Source organism: Amphichorda felina (assembly GCF_050947745.1).
Source record: "Amphichorda felina strain 45539 chromosome Unknown scaffold_3, whole genome shotgun sequence".
In the NCBI taxonomy this organism is placed as follows: domain Eukaryota; kingdom Fungi; phylum Ascomycota; class Sordariomycetes; order Hypocreales; family Bionectriaceae; genus Amphichorda; species Amphichorda felina.
In genome coordinates, this window is record NW_028145047.1 from 1,291,078 (window position 1) to 1,310,446 (window position 19,369).

General features: G+C 54.6%; 6 protein-coding genes across 6 annotated transcripts; 3 read left to right on the top strand and 3 right to left on the bottom strand.

Moving 5' to 3' along the window:
- Nucleotides 1-107: 107 nt before the first annotated feature.
- On the bottom strand, nt 108-1,839 carry ACO1O0_003095 (proline--tRNA ligase; the record flags this gene model as incomplete). The annotated part of the gene is made up of 2 exons (XM_083192555.1): nt 108-1,350; nt 1,406-1,839. 2 exons carry the CDS (start codon nt 1,837-1,839, stop codon nt 108-110), a joined length of 1,677 nt encoding a protein of 558 aa, XP_083051612.1.
- Nucleotides 1,840-4,025: 2,186 nt separating this feature from the next.
- On the top strand, nt 4,026-4,985 carry ACO1O0_003096 (AAC(3) family N-acetyltransferase; the record flags this gene model as incomplete). The annotated part of the gene is made up of 1 exon (XM_083192556.1): nt 4,026-4,985. One exon carries the CDS (start codon nt 4,026-4,028, stop codon nt 4,983-4,985), a length of 960 nt encoding a protein of 319 aa, XP_083051613.1.
- A 1,502-nt stretch (nt 4,986-6,487) lies between these two features.
- cct1 (chaperonin-containing T-complex alpha subunit TCP1) lies at nt 6,488-8,295 on the top strand (the record flags this gene model as incomplete). Its single annotated transcript, XM_083192557.1, has 3 exons — nt 6,488-6,575; nt 6,633-6,718; nt 6,778-8,295. 3 exons carry the CDS (start codon nt 6,488-6,490, stop codon nt 8,293-8,295), a joined length of 1,692 nt encoding a protein of 563 aa, XP_083051614.1.
- A 364-nt stretch (nt 8,296-8,659) lies between these two features.
- On the bottom strand, nt 8,660-9,632 carry RIP1 (ubiquinol--cytochrome-c reductase catalytic subunit RIP1; the record flags this gene model as incomplete). Its single annotated transcript, XM_083192558.1, has 4 exons — nt 8,660-8,841; nt 8,922-9,072; nt 9,136-9,224; nt 9,338-9,632. 4 exons carry the CDS (start codon nt 9,630-9,632, stop codon nt 8,660-8,662), a joined length of 717 nt encoding a protein of 238 aa, XP_083051615.1.
- A 495-nt stretch (nt 9,633-10,127) lies between these two features.
- On the bottom strand, nt 10,128-13,732 carry ACO1O0_003099 (mono-functional DNA-alkylating methyl methanesulfonate N-term-domain-containing protein; the record flags this gene model as incomplete). The annotated part of the gene is made up of 3 exons (XM_083192559.1): nt 10,128-10,427; nt 10,484-13,583; nt 13,638-13,732. The coding sequence occupies 3 exons, from the start codon at nt 13,730-13,732 to the stop codon at nt 10,128-10,130; spliced, it is 3,495 nt and encodes a 1,164-aa protein (XP_083051616.1).
- Nucleotides 13,733-14,308: 576 nt separating this feature from the next.
- Nucleotides 14,309-15,818, top strand: ACO1O0_003100 (MCT family MFS transporter; the record flags this gene model as incomplete). Its single annotated transcript, XM_083192560.1, has 2 exons — nt 14,309-14,822; nt 14,878-15,818. The coding sequence occupies 2 exons, from the start codon at nt 14,309-14,311 to the stop codon at nt 15,816-15,818; spliced, it is 1,455 nt and encodes a 484-aa protein (XP_083051617.1).
- Nucleotides 15,819-19,369: the final 3,551 nt, after the last annotated feature.

The following is a 19,369-nucleotide window of genomic DNA, read 5'->3' on the forward strand; positions in this document are numbered from 1 at the left end:
GAGAGTATCATAACACCCCAGCCAAGAGCGCCCTTTGCCCCCAGCCAAAAGCAAAACCACGCCACCGCTCCCTCCTTTCCCATTCCTTCACGCCCGCTGGCTCGCCTCTAGTAGCTTCGTCCGAACATGACCCACTTCTGGGCCTTACCCTGGCACTCGGGGTTGAGGCAGTCAGTCTCGCCAGCGACAACACCTTCGGGCTGCTCAAAGGGAATGCAGAGACTCTTCATGCCCATGGCGGGAAGCTTCTGGTGCTCGGGCTTATCGGACGTGTCCTCGGCCCGGGTGGTGAGCTCCTTGATCCGGTCCTCGCACTTGCCGTCGAGACAGAAGGGGATGAGGACAACGTTCTTGTTGTCCAGGGCGGGGAGAACCTCGTCCCACTTGGTGATCTTGAGGCGATGTTCCCTGAAGGAACTCTCGGCCTTGCTGTACATGTCCGACTGGATCTTCTCAAGGAGCTCGGGGACCTTGGTGGCAACCTCGGCCAGGGGAATCTGGCCCTTCTCACCAGTGTCTCTCCGGGCAAAGCTGATAACCCCATTGGCTGCGTCCTTGGGACCGAACTCAATCCGCAGGGGAATGCCCTTGAGCTCCCAGTCATTAAACTTCCACGCAGGAGTGTAACCCTCCCGCCAATCAGACTCGCATCGAACGCCCGCCTTCTTGAGCGTCCGGCGAATATCCTCGACCGTGTCCTCATGGTTCTTCCTGGCTTCAGGAGTTGTGTTCTTGTTGATACCAACAGGGATAATGATGGACTGGATCTTGGCCACGCGAGGGGGCAGGACGAGGCCCTTGTCGTCGCCGTGGACCATGACCATGACACCAATGACGCGAGTGGACAGACCCCACGAGTTCTGCCAGACGTGCAGGTGAGAGCCCTTGTTGGCGGGGTCCTCAACAGTGATGTCGAACATCTTGCTAAAGTTCTGGCCAAGGCAGTGGGACGTGCCGCCCTGGATACCCCGACCGTTGGAAGGGATGTATCCCTCTACAGTGGTAGTGTAGTATCCGCCCGCGAACTTCTCGTTCTCCGTCTTGTGGCCCCGCACTACGGGGACGGCAAGCAGCTGCTCGTAGATACCCGCGTAGAGCTCGAGAATCTCAAGCACTTCCTTTCCAGCCAGCTGCTCCGTCAGGTGCGCCGTGTGGCCCTCCTGCCACAGGAACTCACGTGTCCGTAGGAAAGGGGTCGTCTGTTTCGCCTCCCATCGTACGACCGAGTTCCACTGGTTCAATCGGAAGGGGAGATCGCGGTGGCTCCGGATCCACTTCGAGTAGTAAGGGTACATGACGGCTTCGGAGGTCGGACGAATGGCTACAGGAACCTCTAGGTCCTTATCGCCGCTAGACGGGGGGAGATTAGCATTGGAATTGACACGTGAGTTGTTGATTGACTAACGCCTTGGTGACCCAGGCAAGCTCAGGGGCAAAGCCTTCAACGTGGTCCTTCTCCTTCTCAAGAGACTTGGAGGAGAGGAAGATAGGGAAGCTCGTCTCCTCGACGCCCATCTCCTCAATGTGGTGGGTGAACCATTTGCGGATAGTGGACCAAATGTGCATCGTTAACGGGCGCAGCACGAAGAAGCCGGAAATCTCCTGGTAGTACTCGACCATCTCGGCCTTCAGGACAACCTCTTGGTACCATTGGGAGAAATTCTCAGCCTTCTTGACCGTGATACCAATGATATCGTCCGCCTTCTTGGCCCCCACGGCAGGGAGACTGGCCTGCCTGGCGGCCTTGGCAGCCTTCTCAGCAGCCATCTTGGCCTGCTTCTCAGCCTTCTTCAAGGCGCTCTTGGATTGCTCCTTTGCGCCATCCTTGTTGGCCTCCATGTTTGCTCCTGGGTTTAGTACGTCGGCGGGGTCCCCGGGTCTAGAAGAATTGTTGCAGCAACAACGACTTAAAACCAAGAAACAATTCGGCGAGTGACAAGACTCGACAGAAGACGGTTTGAGTCACCCCGAAGATGACCTAGAGACGGCGAATGGCTTGACCCAAGGGAAAGGGAGAGGGAGAGGAAGGAGGGGAGGGGAGAAAAAATTATAGTGAGGGTGTGGTGTGGTGGTGACTCGAAATTGGGCACCGGTACCTCCGTCCTGACACAGACTATTGCCCCTCAATCGCACTTGCCTTCGGGGTCCCGGTCGTGTGCTGGATGAGGGGCACTCATAAATTTCGTGAGCCCGTTGATATGCGCCAGCCAATCAGGTGCTACAGATAGGGCTGGCGGGGAACGCATGCAGCCGATCCAGGAGACGGCCACAGGCCGGCCCACAGCCCACACCACGTCTCTGCCTCGCCTTAACCCTTCTAACCTTCCATTCTAGACTACAGATAAACGGTTTCTAAACCTCCCTTATATCCGAAACGGTCGGTCCACGACCCGAGCTGCCATTGATCCCTACCGACACCACCCTCAACAACATCCTATTTAGTTCAAGCGACTCCAAGACCATAGCTCCCCCAAGACCATTGGTCTGCTGCAGATCCAAATCAACTTCATTCCGGGACCGGCTCGGCTTCAGCAACCGTGGAAGCCAATGCGGCGCCTTTGACATGGATTGTCTCAATCACTGGATTCCCGAACCAGCCTCGCTTGTGCCATTTTCTTTTGCTTCTCTTTTCTTTTTCCCTTTTGGTTTTCCGCTCGTGACTTACAGTGACAATGCCAGCTTATTTCGGAGATGGCTGGCTACGTGTTGCCACACCGTCCAGTCATCCACCTGAGAGGCTGTCACAAGGACCGAGCTTTGCCATCCACATCCACCCACACTGCAAGTGCGTGTATTCATTACCTACTATCCTGGACCTTGCCTCGAATGCCCATCACACGCATTGCCAAACTCGCCCCTCGCTGTTATTGTTGACCAACATAAAGCTGGTACGTGGCCAAAGAAAACGTGTGAATGCGGAGCAAATCCTCCCATCTCAGTGGTCCATGACATCAGCGGAGTCGCCGTGGAATCTTCATGTCATCGCTCCATTCATGGTCTCCATCGCCGATACACACAATGGAAGACCAAAAAATATTATGTACCTGCAGAGTTCTCATCCACGGAGAATATCTGAAAGAAAATGGGTCGTTGATCGGGGCTCAGACGCGAGTTGCGTTGGCTGCCGTTGCTACCGAACAGCCACAGGGCCTTGGTAGCGGGGAAGCATGAGAACTCTGCTCGATGACGAATTTCCCGGCAAAACGACCCGAAAACGATGATACGGGAAATCCCTGACTGAGGCTGCCCATGATCTGGGTGAGGTCATATGCGTTTCGAATTCGATCATCACGAGGACCCATCTCATCCAAGGGCTCTGATGGTGTTTTGAGGCTCTGGGCGCACCGCAGCATGGAGTCTCGGACAATATCATCTAACTAAACATTTTCTATCATCAAGACGAGATCCTCTTCAATATCTACGTAATAACCAGCGTTTTCTTCATTCATGGCTTCCCCGCCTGCACCCTGACAGACCCGACTTCCATCGCGCAGGATGCCTATACTCAGCCCAGCTGTGCTGTCGCACAAGGCTACAGATAGCCCAATTCCGACCACATCGACGTCTCCCCAGGGCGTAACAATTGACTTTGGATGCTGATAGGTTCATATTTTAGCGAGCTTGTATACAAGTTAGTACTGGGCTACTAATCGTACGCCGTCTATAAATCTGTTGCTGTCGAGGCCCTCGAAACGTGCTACACAGCTCTCTTAATACTGCTGATATGAATATATTGCCAATTCATACGAGTACAAACCTCATCTAAAAAAATTCCTAGTATATTATTATGACGGTTATATCAGCAGTTTACTGATTTGGGAGAATGCTACGGAGTAGCAGTCCGAGAAACATCAAGGGCAAAAATGAATTTTGACGCAGTCTCGCCTATCGTCCGCCAGGGTTAGGCCAATCAAGGAATTCCTCTGCAAATCTTTACTGGCTTATGGACTAACTAGTATTCACTTCGAAGTCGAACTCTATCCACACATCGCAAAAATCCACAGACCTCCTCTAAAACCCGCCTAATGGCTGAACCCGCGACGAACCACCCTCCCCTCCCGCTGGGGCCACTTTGCACGGTGCGCAGTCTGGAAGCAGACTTCCGACGTCTAGGAATCGCAGAGGGAGACGTGCTTCTGGTCCACTCGTCCCTCAGCAGTCTAGGATGGGTGAACGGTGGCGCCGAAGCAGTTGTCCGCGCCTTGTTGAAGGTCCTTGGCGATGGCACACTGGTAGTTCCGACTTTCACCGACTATCTCTCAGCTCCAACCCCTGAGAGCCACCCCGGTGTCCCGGATGAGTGGCATAACCAAATCAAGGTCACAATGCTGGAATACGATTCCAGGACAAGCCGGTCTAGCGGCATGGGTGAGATTGCAGAGATGGTACGGACATGGCCCGGTGCCTTTCGAAGCAAAAACGATCAAAAGTCCTTTGCAGCCATCGGACCCTGCGCACATAAAATCACGTGCCGTTATTTTATTGACGACAGTCCCTTTGGCGAGAAGAGCCCCCTGGATATGATGGACCGTCTTGACGATGCAGAGGTTCGCGTGCTTCTTCTCGGCGTCGGGTTCGACAAGTGCTCGCCGTTTCATCTAGCAGAGTCTCGGCTTCCGGAGCCGCCCAGGACGTCTCAATACTACCGCGTGGGGGTAAGAGATGAGAGGAATATTTGGTCCAAAGCACACTTGGTAGACCACAAATGCGACGACTTTGAGGCCTTGGGGGTGGCTTTTACCAGGGATAGGCCAGTCACTCGAGGCATCGTGGGAGGGGCGAGCTGCACACTCTTTTCGCTCCCCGAAGCCGTGTCCTACGCTCACCAGTGGTTCCTGGAAAATCGCACAAGGTCCATCGCCATCCCCGAGTCTCCCACTTTTGAGGAATGTGACGCGTTGGGATACAATCCTTCAATGGGCAAGCAATGTCCACACCCTATCAAGACTCTATTCCGTGATCCGCGGCTCATGGCGCCGCCCTAAAGTCACGCGCATCTATTCTTCGCGAGCTTTCCGAGCACGTATTTATACCCTGGATTTACCACGAGCTTCTTGCTGGCTTCGAGTCGATGGAACGTCATGATGGCAATGCGCCGGACATGGCTAGGGGACAATCACAGAAGACCGACAAGAGCTCTTTTCCCAAATTCAGCCTGCTGCCAAATGAGCTGCGTCTCACGATCTGGGAAATGGCCATTCCAAGACGTCTGATAGCCTTCGATTCTGTGGAGAGAGAAGGTTTCAGACCCCAGCTCGCTATGCCTCACATCGCTCATGCTTGCCACGAGGCAAGGCAACTCGTTCTCAAACATGGGAAAATGCTCGAGGTCCCTATGATTACCGACTTGAGCACTCGGGTCAATCTAGGATTTGCTAGTAGCCACGACCTTATGAACGATAGCTTGTGGGAAGAGAAGGAGCCTCAATGGGAGGCTGCGGTGTCATCCAACGGCATGCGTTGGAACACGCTAGTGATACATGACTACAAAGATTTACGCTCTAGTATTCATGATCGCTGTCCTTTTCTTGGAGACTGCGGCCCATCAGATACAGTATACGTCGTATCTCGCAACATCCAGACCATGGTGGAGTATAAGATCACAAACTTGGAGCAAGAGCCCGGACCCGTTAGAGATGCCATCAGCAGGATCCACCAGGACTCACGTTACAAGCGCCATGAAGGCCAAGACATGCTGCGGGTTGTTATAGATCTGGACGACCATCAAAGTTTAGCGGACTTGGTAGCCTTCGGCTGGAACACACTTGATGAGGAATTTCTAGACGAGGAGGCCGCAGCCTTGCCGCGATACCGATACAATTACGATGACATCGGGCGTTGCCTCAATTGTGAGCGAGAACAGTGGGACTTGTTTCGCCGCTCATGGGCAGAGATGATGTGGCTCCTCGAGCAGGCTGAAGATCTCACTGACGAGGAAAAAGAAGCAATCTTTTTGTGGGATGAACCAGATGCAGAGTATAACTCAGAGCACCCATGGGTGAGGGAGAAGCTAGCATCAGCGCCTAGATTCAGGCCCGCAATCACCTGGTCTATAACGATTCCTCACGGGGACTTCGAGCAACAATTCACATGTCGTACTAGGCAATACAGATAGTTTTGCTAGTATGTAGTACCTGGAAAAGTGAATTTACAATGTATTACGGGCACTCTTAGGTACTTTGCACTTGGGCTATAATACCAAGCGAGTTGAGCGAGGTCAATTTAATCAATGAGCCACTATTCTTGATTCGGAAATATGAGGTTGGCGCGGGGCGGTGTGCCCGGGGCTGGAAGAATCAGAGCCTCCGAAGTGGGCAAAAAAATCGAGGGGCAACCGCACATTACAAGCCAGGCGAAGAAGAGCTCCCACCATCGGTAGCAGCTCCAGAGTCGACAGGACAGGCAGACACCCGACCTTCACTCTGCCCACGCACCTCTGTCCCCCCACGACTGCATCGCCTGTCCGATCGTCTTCGCAGAAGCAGCCATGGCTTCCATGTTCGAGCAGCCCCGCAACGGCACCCTCTTCCTGGGCGGCCAGAAGATTTCCGGGTCTGATATTCGTGATCAGAATGGTTCGCTCCCCCTCTCTAGCGCGGATGCGAGAGAGAAATATGGCTGACGCTGAGTAGTGCTGTCTACCCAGGCTATTGCCAATGTCGTTAAGAGCTCTTTTGGGCCCAGCGGGCTTGACAAGATGATGGTGGATGACATCGGAGTAAGAGACACCAAGGCATACCCCCTTGTGCCCCACGGCGCCTAGCTCACACAACGCAGGATGTTACGGTCACCAACGATGGCGCTACGATCCTGACCCTCCTCGACGTCGATGACCCGGCCGGCAAGATCCTGGTCGACCTGGCACAGCAACAGGATAAGGAGGTTGGCGATGGTACCACCTCGGTCGTCCTCATCGCGGCAGAGCTCCTGCGCAGGGGTAACGAGCTGATGAAGAACCGGATACACCCCACAACCATCATCACCGGATACCGTCTGGCCCTGCGCGAGGCCATCAAGTACCTCAGCGAGAACGTTAGCATCAAGGTGGAGAACCTTGGCCGCGAGTCGCTCATCAATATCGCCAAGACGTCCATGTCGAGCAAGATCATCGGCGCCGACTCTGACTTCTTCGCCGACATGGTCGTCGATGCCATGCAGGCGGTCAAGACGACCAACAACAGGAACGAGTCCAAATACCCCGTCAAGGCCGTTAATATCCTCAAGGCTCACGGAAAGAGCGTCCGGGAATCTATGCTTGTCAAGGGATACGCCCTCAACTGCACTGTCGCGTCGCAGGCCATGCCCACCCATATCAAGGATGCTAAGATTGCCATTCTGGATATGAACCTTCAGAAGGAGAAGATGAAGCTGGGTGTCCAGGTGACTGTGGACGACCCCCAGCAGCTGGAGCAGATCCGTGCCCGTGAGTCGGGCATGGTCCTCGAGAGGATCGAGCTCATGTTCAAGGCCGGTGCCAACGTCGTCCTGACAACCAAGGGCATCGACGACCTGTGCCTGAAGATGTTCGTTGAGCGTGGAGCCATGGGTGTGAGGAGGTGTAAGAAGGAGGACCTGAGGCGCATTGCCAAGGCCACCGGTGCCACGCTGCTGAGCACCTTCTCTGACCTCAACGGTGACGAGAGGTTTGACCCTTCATATCTCGGCCACGCTGAGGAGGTCGTCCAGGAGCGCATCTCGGACGACGAGTGCATCCTCATCAAGGGCACCAAGACGCACTCTTCTGCGTCCTGCATCCTGCGCGGACCCAACGACTTCTCCCTGGATGAGATGGAGCGCTCCGTGCACGACTCGCTGTGTGCCGTCAAGAGGACACTGGAGAGCGGCAGCATCGTCCCTGGTGGCGGCGCCGCCGAGACGGCCCTACACATCTACCTCGAGGAGTTTGCCGGCACCGTCGGCTCCCGCGAGCAGCTGGCTATTGGCGAGTTCGCCCAGTCGCTCCTCATCATTCCCAAGACTCTGGCCATCAACGCGGCCAAGGACGCCGCGGAGCTCGTGGCGCAGCTGCGCTCGCGACACGCCATGTCGCAGCGCATCCAGGAGGGTAGCGAGAACGAGAAGACGCTGGCGCACAAGAAGGGCTACAAGAACTACGGCCTCGATCTTACCAAGGGCAAGGTGGTGGATGAGCTGAAGCTCGGCGTGCTCGAGCCCAGCATTAGCAAGGTGCGGCAACTCAAGAGCGCGGTCGAGGCGTGTATCAGCATCATGCGCATCGACACCCTCATCAAGCTTGATCCAGAGCAGAGGGAAGACGACGGGCATGGGCATTAAAAGGGGGGGTTAATGTAGGGCAGTATCCGGCAAGCTATAGAATCAAAAAAAAAAAGCTGTGATGATTTGCCCATTCCGACACTAGCGTTTCCCGCTCCTTTTGCTATTGACGTACAATTCTGGACTCTGGACAAATTCTAATGACAGAAGACAGCTTGGTAACAAATGGAAAATTGTTCTGGACTTTGTATTGTTTTATACAATAGGCCCACAAGCCGACGTCTAAGGATCAAGGAGATGCGCCTTGCAGGACTTTCCCCCGCTATCGAGTACTCTGCCCTTACTCCCGGGTCTAAATATTTCGGCCTCGTCTCCTCCCTCCAACATGCTTTACTCGTACATCCCACAGTCCGCAGTTCTCCCTTTAACCAATGACCAGCTTGCCCTCCTCGGGGAAGTCGTACGCGGGAACCTCGAGGTTGAGAGGGGCAGGGCCCTTTCTTATCCGGCCGGAGATGTCGTAGTGGGAACCGTGGCAGGGGCAGAACCAGCCGCCAAAGTCACCGGCCTCGCCGATGGGGACGCAGCCCAGATGGGTGCAGACACCTATTGTCAAAGCATTGTCAGCCAAAAATCACGTCCCAACCGCCCAATTCCGAATTATAGAGTGCGTGGTGTATCCTTACCCAGCATGACCAGCCACTCGGGCTTCTGGACGCGCTGGTCGTCGGTCTCGGGGTCGCGCAGGGACGAAACGTTGACCTTGTTCGCCTCGGCAATCTCGTCCTGGGTGCGGTGGCGGATGAAGACGGGCTTGCCACGCCACTTGATGATGACCTGCAGCACACCCAATCAGTTACGCGTCCCTCCTCCTGGTTCACCTCCTAAATTTCCACTCACGTTCTTGCCCTCGGGGATGGCATTGAGATCGACCTCAACCTTGGCCATGGCCAGGACATCAGCGGAAGCCGACATGTTGACCAGGAACTCTATCCCACCCAAGTCAGCATATAAAACCACTCCTACCCGCAAACCCTGCCTCAATCCCCCTCGCTGGAGCCCAATTGGCGTCCCCGGAGCCCGAGATGGAGCGGAAACCCACCTTGCACAGTGCTCTTGGCGCCGGCAGCCGTGATGGCACCGAGGCCGCCGACCATGAAGTACTGGAAGAGCTTGTTGCTGGCGGGGTTGTTGGTAGAGGCGTACTTCCCAAAGTCGGGGACGTTGTTGGCCTTGTCGCCGCCCGCGAAGGGGCTGCTGTACGAGGTCCAGGCGGTCGCGCCGTCGCCGCCGGCCGGGCGCACGGCCGTGGTGCTCAGGGCGCGAGCAGCCGTCGAGGGGGTCCTGGAGGCGGCGGCGCGGAGGCACGCGCGGGAGGCGTTGGTGAGGCTCGCCATCGTGTATGTTTCGACGGGGTGGTGGCGGAGGGGGAGGGCGATTGTCGTCGGTGACGGTGCGATGGAAGGGGCGGTTTGAGGTCTTTTCTCGGAGCTGTGGTGATGGTTTGCCGAAAGTTTTGGGATTGGCCTGTGCTGCCTGAGGCCCCAACCCATCCCGGAGCTCAAATTGGAGGGGTCCCATTGGCCAGGAGCTCTATGTGGGTCCCGATCTCTTCCGTTCCTCGAACCACCAGTAGCAATTCGTCACACGAGCATCAGCAAAGGCTGAATATTCAAGTCACTGATTGATAAGAATAACAATGTTTGCCATCTGTGTGGTTTTTGACATCTTCATTCATTTCATCGTGTTTTTAGGGCATTTGTCCTTCGGGCTGATTTTGTTTTACATTGCTATCACATGTCTCCGCATGGTGACCCAACCTGGCTGCGGTTCCATAAGTCAAGTCGTTCATTCAGTTAGCACCATTCGTCTCGGCCTCATGCTGGCTCATCTCAATGAAGCCTCCTAAGCTCTTCGACGATATTCCGCATTTCCTCCACGCTCGGCCCCAATCCCTCACATACCATTTCTTGCTTGCTCTCCGTCAAGTCCAGGAACCTCTCGAGCATCTCTCCATCTAGGAATCGGAAAGGTCCCTCGCTCTCCCTGGCCTGGTTCCGGAACGAACGCCACTGCTCGAAGCTCAAATCACCCGTCGTCTCAATGGACCTTGAAAGGTTTGTCTGGAAGTTGATCAGTAGGTCTTGGTACTTGGGCGACACCTCTCCGAAGAGATATAATGAGCCCTCAACCTAGAAGAAGCGTTAGTGAAAAAAAAGCAAGTCTGAGATTTATGAGGCCAGCTTACCGAGCCAAGAAAAGCCTTTGGTGTGACAATGGAATTTTCTGTAGGGGCGACATAAAGCCGACGTATACGGTTGATTTGTTCACCAATGTTCATCTCGCTGATCACATCCATCCTCATCCGGTCCTGGTCGGTTGGTGCTTCGACATTCCGCCTCAAAACGGCCAGGTTGCCCTGGGCATCAGCCTCGAGCCATCGTTCATCCCCCAATTGGCACAGAGAGGTTGACCACAGTGGCTGGTAGTGTCTGGCACGCTCAACAAGCTCCGCCGAAGCTCCTTCCTTTGGAGGGATAAACTCGACCAACGTCAGGGACTGCATCAGGTCGGCCACCCCAATCATATTTCCAGAAATATCCAAATCCACGGGCATCGAAGCTGGCCTATAGGCCGCTACCTTCTCCAACGATCCCGAAACTGATGTTGCCTCGACATAACGATAAGCAACAATGGTCTTGGAGAGTCCGGCAATTAGGTAGCCGTCCAGGAAACCCAGGCAGCGGCAGTTGCCTTTGAGTTTGTGTGAGACAATCTGGTACACCTGGCGATCTTGATCGACTCCCAATACTAGAATCCGCCCACGGGTCTTGTCTCCCGAAGCGGTTTCTTCATTGTCGGGCATGAAGCTTGTACCCACGATGAATCTTTCAGCAGGGTTGCCGCTCGAATCTGTGAGCTCCGCCCGGATCACACATTCCACAAGTTCCAAGCCAGTCGATCCTTCCAACGGAAACGGCTCGCCCAGCTGCTTGAAGATGATTTCGTCCACCAGGCGGAACGAGCTAGTGACCACTTCTTCATTGTTCACGAGCTCCTTCTTGATGCAGCCTATGCCGAACGCCTTGAGATCAGCCGAGTATGCCACGCGCCGAACGGTCTCCCCAACTGGCAGCGTTTTCACGTGAGTCAGGCGCTCTTTGTCGACCTTACTTAGCCTCACATGGTTGTTTGTGGAGAGAATGATAGCTCCGGGGTAGGCTTCGGAATTGAAAGGCGCAACGAAGGTTGCGTCGTCGGCAGTGGTAGCAGAGTAGATGATTCTCCCCTCGAAGCCGTATATCAAGCTTGAATGCTCCGTCGTCGCAAAAATGTTACATGTCCCATCATCTTGAGGCAGAATATGTAATCGCGCTGGGCTACTACCGAGGGTGACTGTTTTTCGTCCGGATACAGCAAATCCTTCCGCAGAGACATTGAATGTCACGACGTTGCCGTCTTCAGTGGCAATCAGGAGCGTTGGGCCTGATGTCTCGGGAGGATGAAGCTGGACAAGCGCAATGTCTCGGGGGACTGAGGCACTGTCGTCTGTCTGCCTCAGTGACTCGCCGTGGAGAGGCTTCAGGGTCGCCATGTCCACAACAGATATCGTCCCCGACGACCACCAACCTACCACCCCCAAATCGGGCGAGGACCTGGCCGCATGTAGGCACGACATCTGGTCGGGGATCCCGTCCGAAGTAGTGTGGTCTGTGTGTTGCACCTGTGCTGACAGATTGTCAAGTAGGTTCAGCGAGACGAGAGTCACGCCCTCGACAGAGAGGAGAGCCCATTTGTCGTTGGCTGATGCTGCGGTGATTGTTTTCTGATCCGGGGCATCCCAGGTGGCCACTGTGACTCCACTCTCTGAATCTAGCAATCTGACCGACCGGGGCGTCACTTGAAGCAGGTTTCCGTTTGTTATGGTGGCCGCCAGCAGCGTCTCCGTATCTAGGACCAGGCCCGAGAATTCGGTCACCTCTTCGATCTCGCCTTCGCGGTCGAACCTAAACACCCGTGTCTCGTTGATGAGAGATACAGCCAAGGTGTCAACGAGCTTGGACCCGTACGACCGCAAGGTGAAAAGACCTCTAGTGCCTTCAACCTCGTCAAGGATGCCGATGTCATCCAAACCAACTCCGCTGCGGATGCTGCGAAGCGACCCGTCTCTGTAGGCGCCGCATCCTGCGACGATCCGTGCTTGACCAGAAGAATATGCGTTTCCAGCCTGGGTATCGCCTTCTCTATTCCCCATATCCATGATGGCGAAATCGAGAATGGGGGCATTGTTGCTCAGAGTCTTCAGAAGCACCATGCGCCTCAAGGACACGTCGATTCGGATAACTTGGCAGTCACCATGGTGCGACGCCAGATATAGCGTGCCGTTCCCCATGTATACAAGCTGCGAGGCCCTCGATGTGACGATACCTGGGTCCTCAAACACCATCGGGGCGACGTTCATTCCCGTGACAATGACGCCAGTCGGTTCTACTGCAGTCTCAATAGTGAGAAGATCTAAACGGCCGTAATCGTCGGCCAGCAGGTAGTGTGTCTCATCATATTGAGCCCAAGTGACGTAGATCTTAGGCTCCTTGAGACCAGAAGAGACCGTCGTATACGTGAGGCTGTCAAAATACGTCAAGAGAGTCTCTCCCACCACAAGCAGGCCCCCTAGGTGAGCCTTTGTGCCTTCGCTATGACGAACGTGATATCTCTTCTCCTCGGGCACAGGGATGGGTATCAGCATCGAGGCGTAGGGGTCCGGAATTGTCTCGTCCAGTTCTCTGTCTCTGAGAGGATCGAACCTAGACACGTCGCCTCCTTTGTCGTCCTTTGTCAGCCTGTAGACTGCTATACGAGCATCCTCTTGGTCGAGCCTGGTCTTGTATAGGAAGGCGATCTTGGGGTGGCCCGTCCGGCTGTGGAGGAATGTGCTGGCCTTCATCCATAGCTCACTCAGCCGGACCTGAGCCAGGGCCTCGAGCCTCATCTTGCTGCTTCCCCTCGTGCGCAGGCGGAAGACGTTCAGGACCCCCTCCCACAGATGCATGGCCATGAACTTGCCAGTGGGGTCGACCAGGCATTTGTTCTGGCTCTGCGAGTGGCGCATGTACGGTTCGGCATCATCGTTCATGCAGCTCTCCTTAACCGTGTCCAGCTTGTTCGTGTGCGGGTTCCACGCGACGGTGAAGTACTGCTGGCGGTCGGTGCCAATGAAGAGCAGTTCGGTGTCGGAGTCCTTGGGCTGGAGTCTCTGGAGCATGGCAATCGTGCCATAGACGATCCTAGTGTGTAGGCAGGTCAGGCCGTCCTCCGAGGGGCGCCATATCTCGAGGCGGTTGGCCTTGCTATTTGGGGGTTGCCTGTCAGCGTCGTTCAAGACGCGGGGTGGAGGGGCTTACGCGACAACGAGATCGTCCTCATCCGGCGAGGAGAAGCGCATGCGGAGGGCGTGGCGGACGCTGGTGGCCCTGTGGACGGGCGCAACGTACGCCATTGTGGATCATTGGGAGGCCGTGAAGCGGTGAGGAAACGGGGTTGTATCGTCGTACGAAGGGGTTGCTCTCCAGGCGAGCTTCCCGTCGTCAAAGCTCCCTTGGCGGAGGTTAGGGTCGCGAGTTGCAGTGCGTCACTGACGGCCCGGAGTTAACCTTTTGGATGCCCGGACCCCCAAAACCCACTTCCAGGTTGCTTAGGTGCCTGTTTGCCCACCTCAGACGTCGAGTAGTATCCGTACTCCATACAGACAACCTTGGAGCTGACAAGGTCCACGACTCCACTCAATGCCCTGCCCTGTAGCACAATTTAGCGGGGCATCGGCTTTCCAGTCTGAACCAGGCCGTCTTTCACCTCCCTCCGTCTGGGGCCTGTTGCCGCTGCCAAGCTGTGGCCCTCAAGCAAACAAATCGGGCCCCTGTATCCAATAAAATCCATGTTTCCATGGTTCAAAAGATTCAATTCCTCCCAGGAATCCATGGGAAAATTTCAATTCTTGACTTCTCCAAACTTATTGTGAAGCTTGACACCCCACCATTGTTCCTACCTACACCCTGCCTGGATTCCAGGTGGCTCCATGACATCTGGCTTGAGCAATGCAGAGGACACCTGCTTGAAAAACCACCTTGCTGGGCCCGTCCAGAACGATGGGCCTCTTTCACCAGCTTCTAGCAATGGCCACTTAGACGGGTCGGAGAAGGCCAAAGACGGCTTCCTCCAAGACACCCGCAACTCCCATGGCTCTCCCACCGACGGCTTAGACCCCGAGGCGAGTCCTCCTGATTCTGAAGAGCCATTCCCTGAGGGAGGCTTGAAAGCATGGCTCGTTGTCTGGGGCTCCTTCTGTGCCATGTTCTGCATTTTCGGCCTTATTAACACCAGTGCTGTTTTTGAGGCCTACTTCAAGGCCAACCAACTCCGGGCATATACCCATTCTCAGATCGGCTGGATCTTCAGTCTGAATCTGTTCCTGGTCTTCTTTGTAGGCATCCAGGTCGGCCCAATCTTTGATCGCTTTGGTCCTAGGATTCTGGTTGCGGGCGGAACGCTCCTCATCGTCACTAGTCTGATGCTCCTCAGTCTCTCCAAGAGTAAGTCTTGACTTTAAAATCTGTCCCTGTTGTCCAATAATTCTAACATCCACAGCGTACTACCAGATCATCCTGACCTACTCTGTGCTCGGCGGCCTCGGTGGTGCCTTGTTGAACGCCCCGTCCTACGGTGCCATTGCGCACTTCTTCGACGCCAAGAGGGGCCTCGCAACAGGTATTGCGATGACGGCCGGTGGCATTGGCGGAATTATCTTTCCTCTGATTCTTCGACCTCTGCTCAGCGAGAACGGCGTGGGCTTTGCCTGGAGCTGTCGAGTTCTGGGCTTCATCTTCCTTGCCCTAGCCATCCCGGCCAACCTCTTCATTAAGACCAGACGTTCGGTCCATCTCAAGCACCATAGTCAGTCCAAGCCTGCATCTATATGGCCCGATTTGACCGTCTTCCGAGACCGGCGCTTCGCTTTCGCTACCTTCGGTGTCTTCTTCATGGAGTGGGGACTATTTGTACCCCTGACGTACATTGTATCCTATGCGGCGGCGCATGGTACGAGTTCCTCGGACGGGTCACTCCTCATTGCGCTTCTCAATGCTGGATCTGTCGTCGGCCGGTTCCTCCCTGGACTGCTCGCTGACAAGTTTGGTCGGTTCAACGTCATCATCATCACCATCACCCTCTGCGCGGCGACTATCCTAGGCATCTGGCTGCCTGGCGGGAACTCCAAAGGTGGGCTCGTCGCCTTCTGTGTTACATTTGGATTCGCAAGTGGAAGCAATCTCAGCCTGATTCCCGTGTGCCTTGGGCAGTTCTGCGAGGCCCAGCATTATGGGCGCTACATCGCGACTGCTACCATGGTGGCCAGCTTCGGCACCTTGAGCAGTGTGCCGATCGGGGGTGCCCTTGTCGGTGTTGGACAAGAGTCGACCGGCTGGATGGCCCTGATCATCTTCTCTGGCCTCTCCTACATCGCAGCATTGGCCTGCTACACCTCTTCCCGGGTTTTGACTGTCGGCTGGCTGCCGCTTGCCAAATTCTAAGCCTGCATGCCCACCGTGCGACCATGATAACGACCCCAATGTGCGCCATTGATCCGTTATCTGACCCTCAACCGTCACCGCACCTCTCCAAATTTTGTGTTCAACATGCAAACAAAAGATCTTCTCTTCTCATACGCGTCCTCGGGTGCCCTATTCAGACTATAAAAATTACAATAAAGCAGATTGTCGCGTTATAGAGACGCCTGGCCAATCTAATGCCCCCCCTCCCACCTGGTTAATAACGAGATCCGTAATGTGAACTGCCGATGCGGCTTCTACTGAGGTACTTAGGTATCACTGGCCCCCTTTTACAAATGACGTCGGGACGCTCTTGCCCACCTAAGGAATTTGCAAATCCTGGGGTGTGCACCACTCACCTAGAAGGGGGGAAGGTGCAGGTGAGTCAAGACAGCCTCCACAGTACCTGCCATCAGCTAGGCGCCATCGTCACAATCATCGCCCCTCCCCCTTTTTTTCTGGCGGGCTCGCCTCATCTGAGACGCTTCCTTCTCTGCTTCTCTCACTTCATCTCCCAACTTCGTCGGCTCTTAAGGTCAATGCACATTCCCCCCTTGCCAAAGCCATTCACGATCTGGGTTCAGCCAACGAAAACTACAGGATGGACAACGAGGACACCACCAACGAGACGACCGCGGACGTGTATGGTCGTCGTGAAGAATGCTTCCATGATTTCCAGGATAAACCTTTCCGTTTCCAAGACTGTGTCGAGGGTATTCAGCTGCTCTCAGACCCAGTAGATGCCCAAGGTCTGATCCTCCAGCCAGGCCTACAGACTGCACGCCTTCCAAACCCTTCCATTGACCCTGATACATTTGATTGTGAGGACACGAATACCAGGGCTCTCGAGTACTGCGGCTCGCCCGAAAAGTGTACTGGAGAATTCTCGCCGTTCTTCTCGATAACTGCACTGCTGGAAGACTTGCAGCTTCCCTTAGAGCTAATAGAGCTCGATTCGAATCCCGCCGATGATGTGAGGGAGTATCTCAACACTGTCTACGCGAGGTCGTCCTGTGACCCTTTTGAGCAATGGCTTCCCCTGAGCCCCACCAGAGATGATAAGGACGAGGGCCTTTTATTTCCACCCAAATTGGGGAGATTAAGATCTCTTTTACTCCGAGAGCTCGATTGTGAGAGTATCTCCATCACCCAGGAAGCCTTGGCTCTGGAATGGGAGGCTCAGGCCTCAGAATTTGTCGGTCGGGACTTTTCTAGTATTAGGAGCTCAAAAATCGGGGTAAGAGAAGTCCTTTGAAGGACCTTCGTGAATCCTAGGACTGACATCAACAGCCAATTCGTAAGGAACTAGATCCTGTTACACCTCCGCTCTCCCCAGTATCAGACGATACCGTTCTCTTCGCCCCTAGCCCCGACTGCTATGCCGTTGATTTGACCACCGATCCAAGCACCCCACGAAAAGATGAACTCGATGAGCTTCAAAACGATATCATGAATGAGAGCCTTGACTCGCAGACGGAACATCTGTGGGACAGTTTCGAAGCAACTTCTCCTTGTCTGCCAGAAGATACAGATAATATTGGACAGTCTATGGGTCACCGGATAGACGTCCCTATAGTTTTGACAAGCTCGAGCCCGGACATGATTTTGGGGAGCGACTTTCTTTCACAGCCAAGGGTAATTGAAAGCATGGGAGGTATCGAGCCCAGCAGCTCTGATGGATGTCTCGATGATATTTTCGGAGACGCTCTAGCTCCCACATTGGAGGCTGTTCAGATACACGCCACACTAATGGCAGAGCAGGAGCAATTTTATCCCATTGACTCAATTTCTCGAGTCGCCGTTCCCGTCATGGACTTTGCAACACCTACACCGGCATGGACCGATCACATTTCAAGCCCCAAGGATCAATTCTCCTGGATGCGGACTCAACTGACGTCGGAATTTTCGCTTCCCTTCGAGCCTCAGTTGTCTCAAGACGAAAAGTCTTTGAAGTGGGCACCCTTTCCACTTGGGGGAGGTCGAGTGTCAGCCCAGGAAACGCTTGAACCCCCGTCAGATGCGGGCTTGCAGCTTCTCTCTCCCGAAGCAACTCCAACCATAAACAGCGCGAGTTACTTGACACTTAATCGCCGCTTAACAGTTCTAGGATCCAGGAACGAAGAGGAATTGGAAGCGGCTACCCCATGCATAGAAGACGAAATGTGCCCGTCTACAAATCCCAGACCTACCCAGGGCCTTGCCGATCTCCCACACTTATCGGCCTCAAACTCACAAGGCATCAGTCTCGCACAAGGCATCAGTCTCGAGTCTCTTATCAGTGAAGCCGCCTGTAAGCGCCATCATGAGCAGGCTTCTGGTCGAGTTAGCGGCCCCCTAACCGGCATCTTCCCTTCTACCAATGATGCCGACGCAACAAGCAAGCTCCTGTCAGGATTCATGGAAATGCGCGCAGTGAAGAAGCCGCGACTGACCAGTAGCTACTGGAACAGTACCGAGAGAACAGAAACCGAAAAAGGCTCACAAACATCGCAGCAGCACCGCCCTGTTTCCTGGGTCCAGCCTTCTCCTGATGTTGTAGAAACGCTAAGACAAGCTCCCGTTCCTGAAATACGTATTCCAGATCAGAAAGGTGTCTTCATGGTTTCTATAGGCATCGGACTGCCAGTTCTACGACATATCGAGTCCTCGTGGTCTTCCGACCACCTCCTAGACAGGGACTACACGCTTCACAATGCAGTTACCTGGTCTCCAGGGACTGCCCAGCGAAAAGAAGTTACCTCGCCGCTCTCATTCGAAGCAGACGTCTCCCTCACACCGGCAGTGGGTATCATTGCCACCACTCTTCTCAAGGCGAAGCAAAAGCCGCTACCCAATTCCCAATCACTGCCACAGATCCGCGAGCGCGTCCTTCAAGTCAGCCAGAAATATGAGACGCTGTTTGTCCTCGTCTCCGAGTCCAACACTGCCGGTGAGTCGATGAGCAATCTCAACGCCTCTGATATAGCAGCATACGCCGATTTCGTGGGATTCACCATCGCACTTCAGTCAGGAGTGACAACATACTTCGTGCCAGGGGCAGACGCCACCTTGGCCAAGTGGATTCTTGTCCTGATGTGCCGATTTTCACCACATTCTATAAGCTTGGCAAGATTCTTGAATCCCGTGGAGAGCACATGGGAGGTATTCTTCCGCCGAGCAGGGATGAATGTTGCAGCCGCCCAGGTCCTTTCCGGGACTCTATTTGAGCAGGCGGGTAATGAGGGATTGGTGCGATTTATAGCCATGTCCTTGCAGGAGAGAATGTCAGCATACAGTCAGCTCTTGGGAGGCCAAAAGGGGCTTGTAAATGTCAGTAAAATATTAGACAGAGCATGGAGTTAAAAGGCTAGGGGGGGGCTGGGGATGTCACAGAGAAGAGACTCCGCTACCGGCAAGATCGGAGATGGTTCACCGCCAACCTTTGGAGCAATAGTAAATCCTCTGGAGTAGTAACTTTACATATCTACCATCTAGCCCAATCTTTTGGTTGTACAGACTACTCAGGCAGCTCAGGAAACTGTATATCCAAGTTG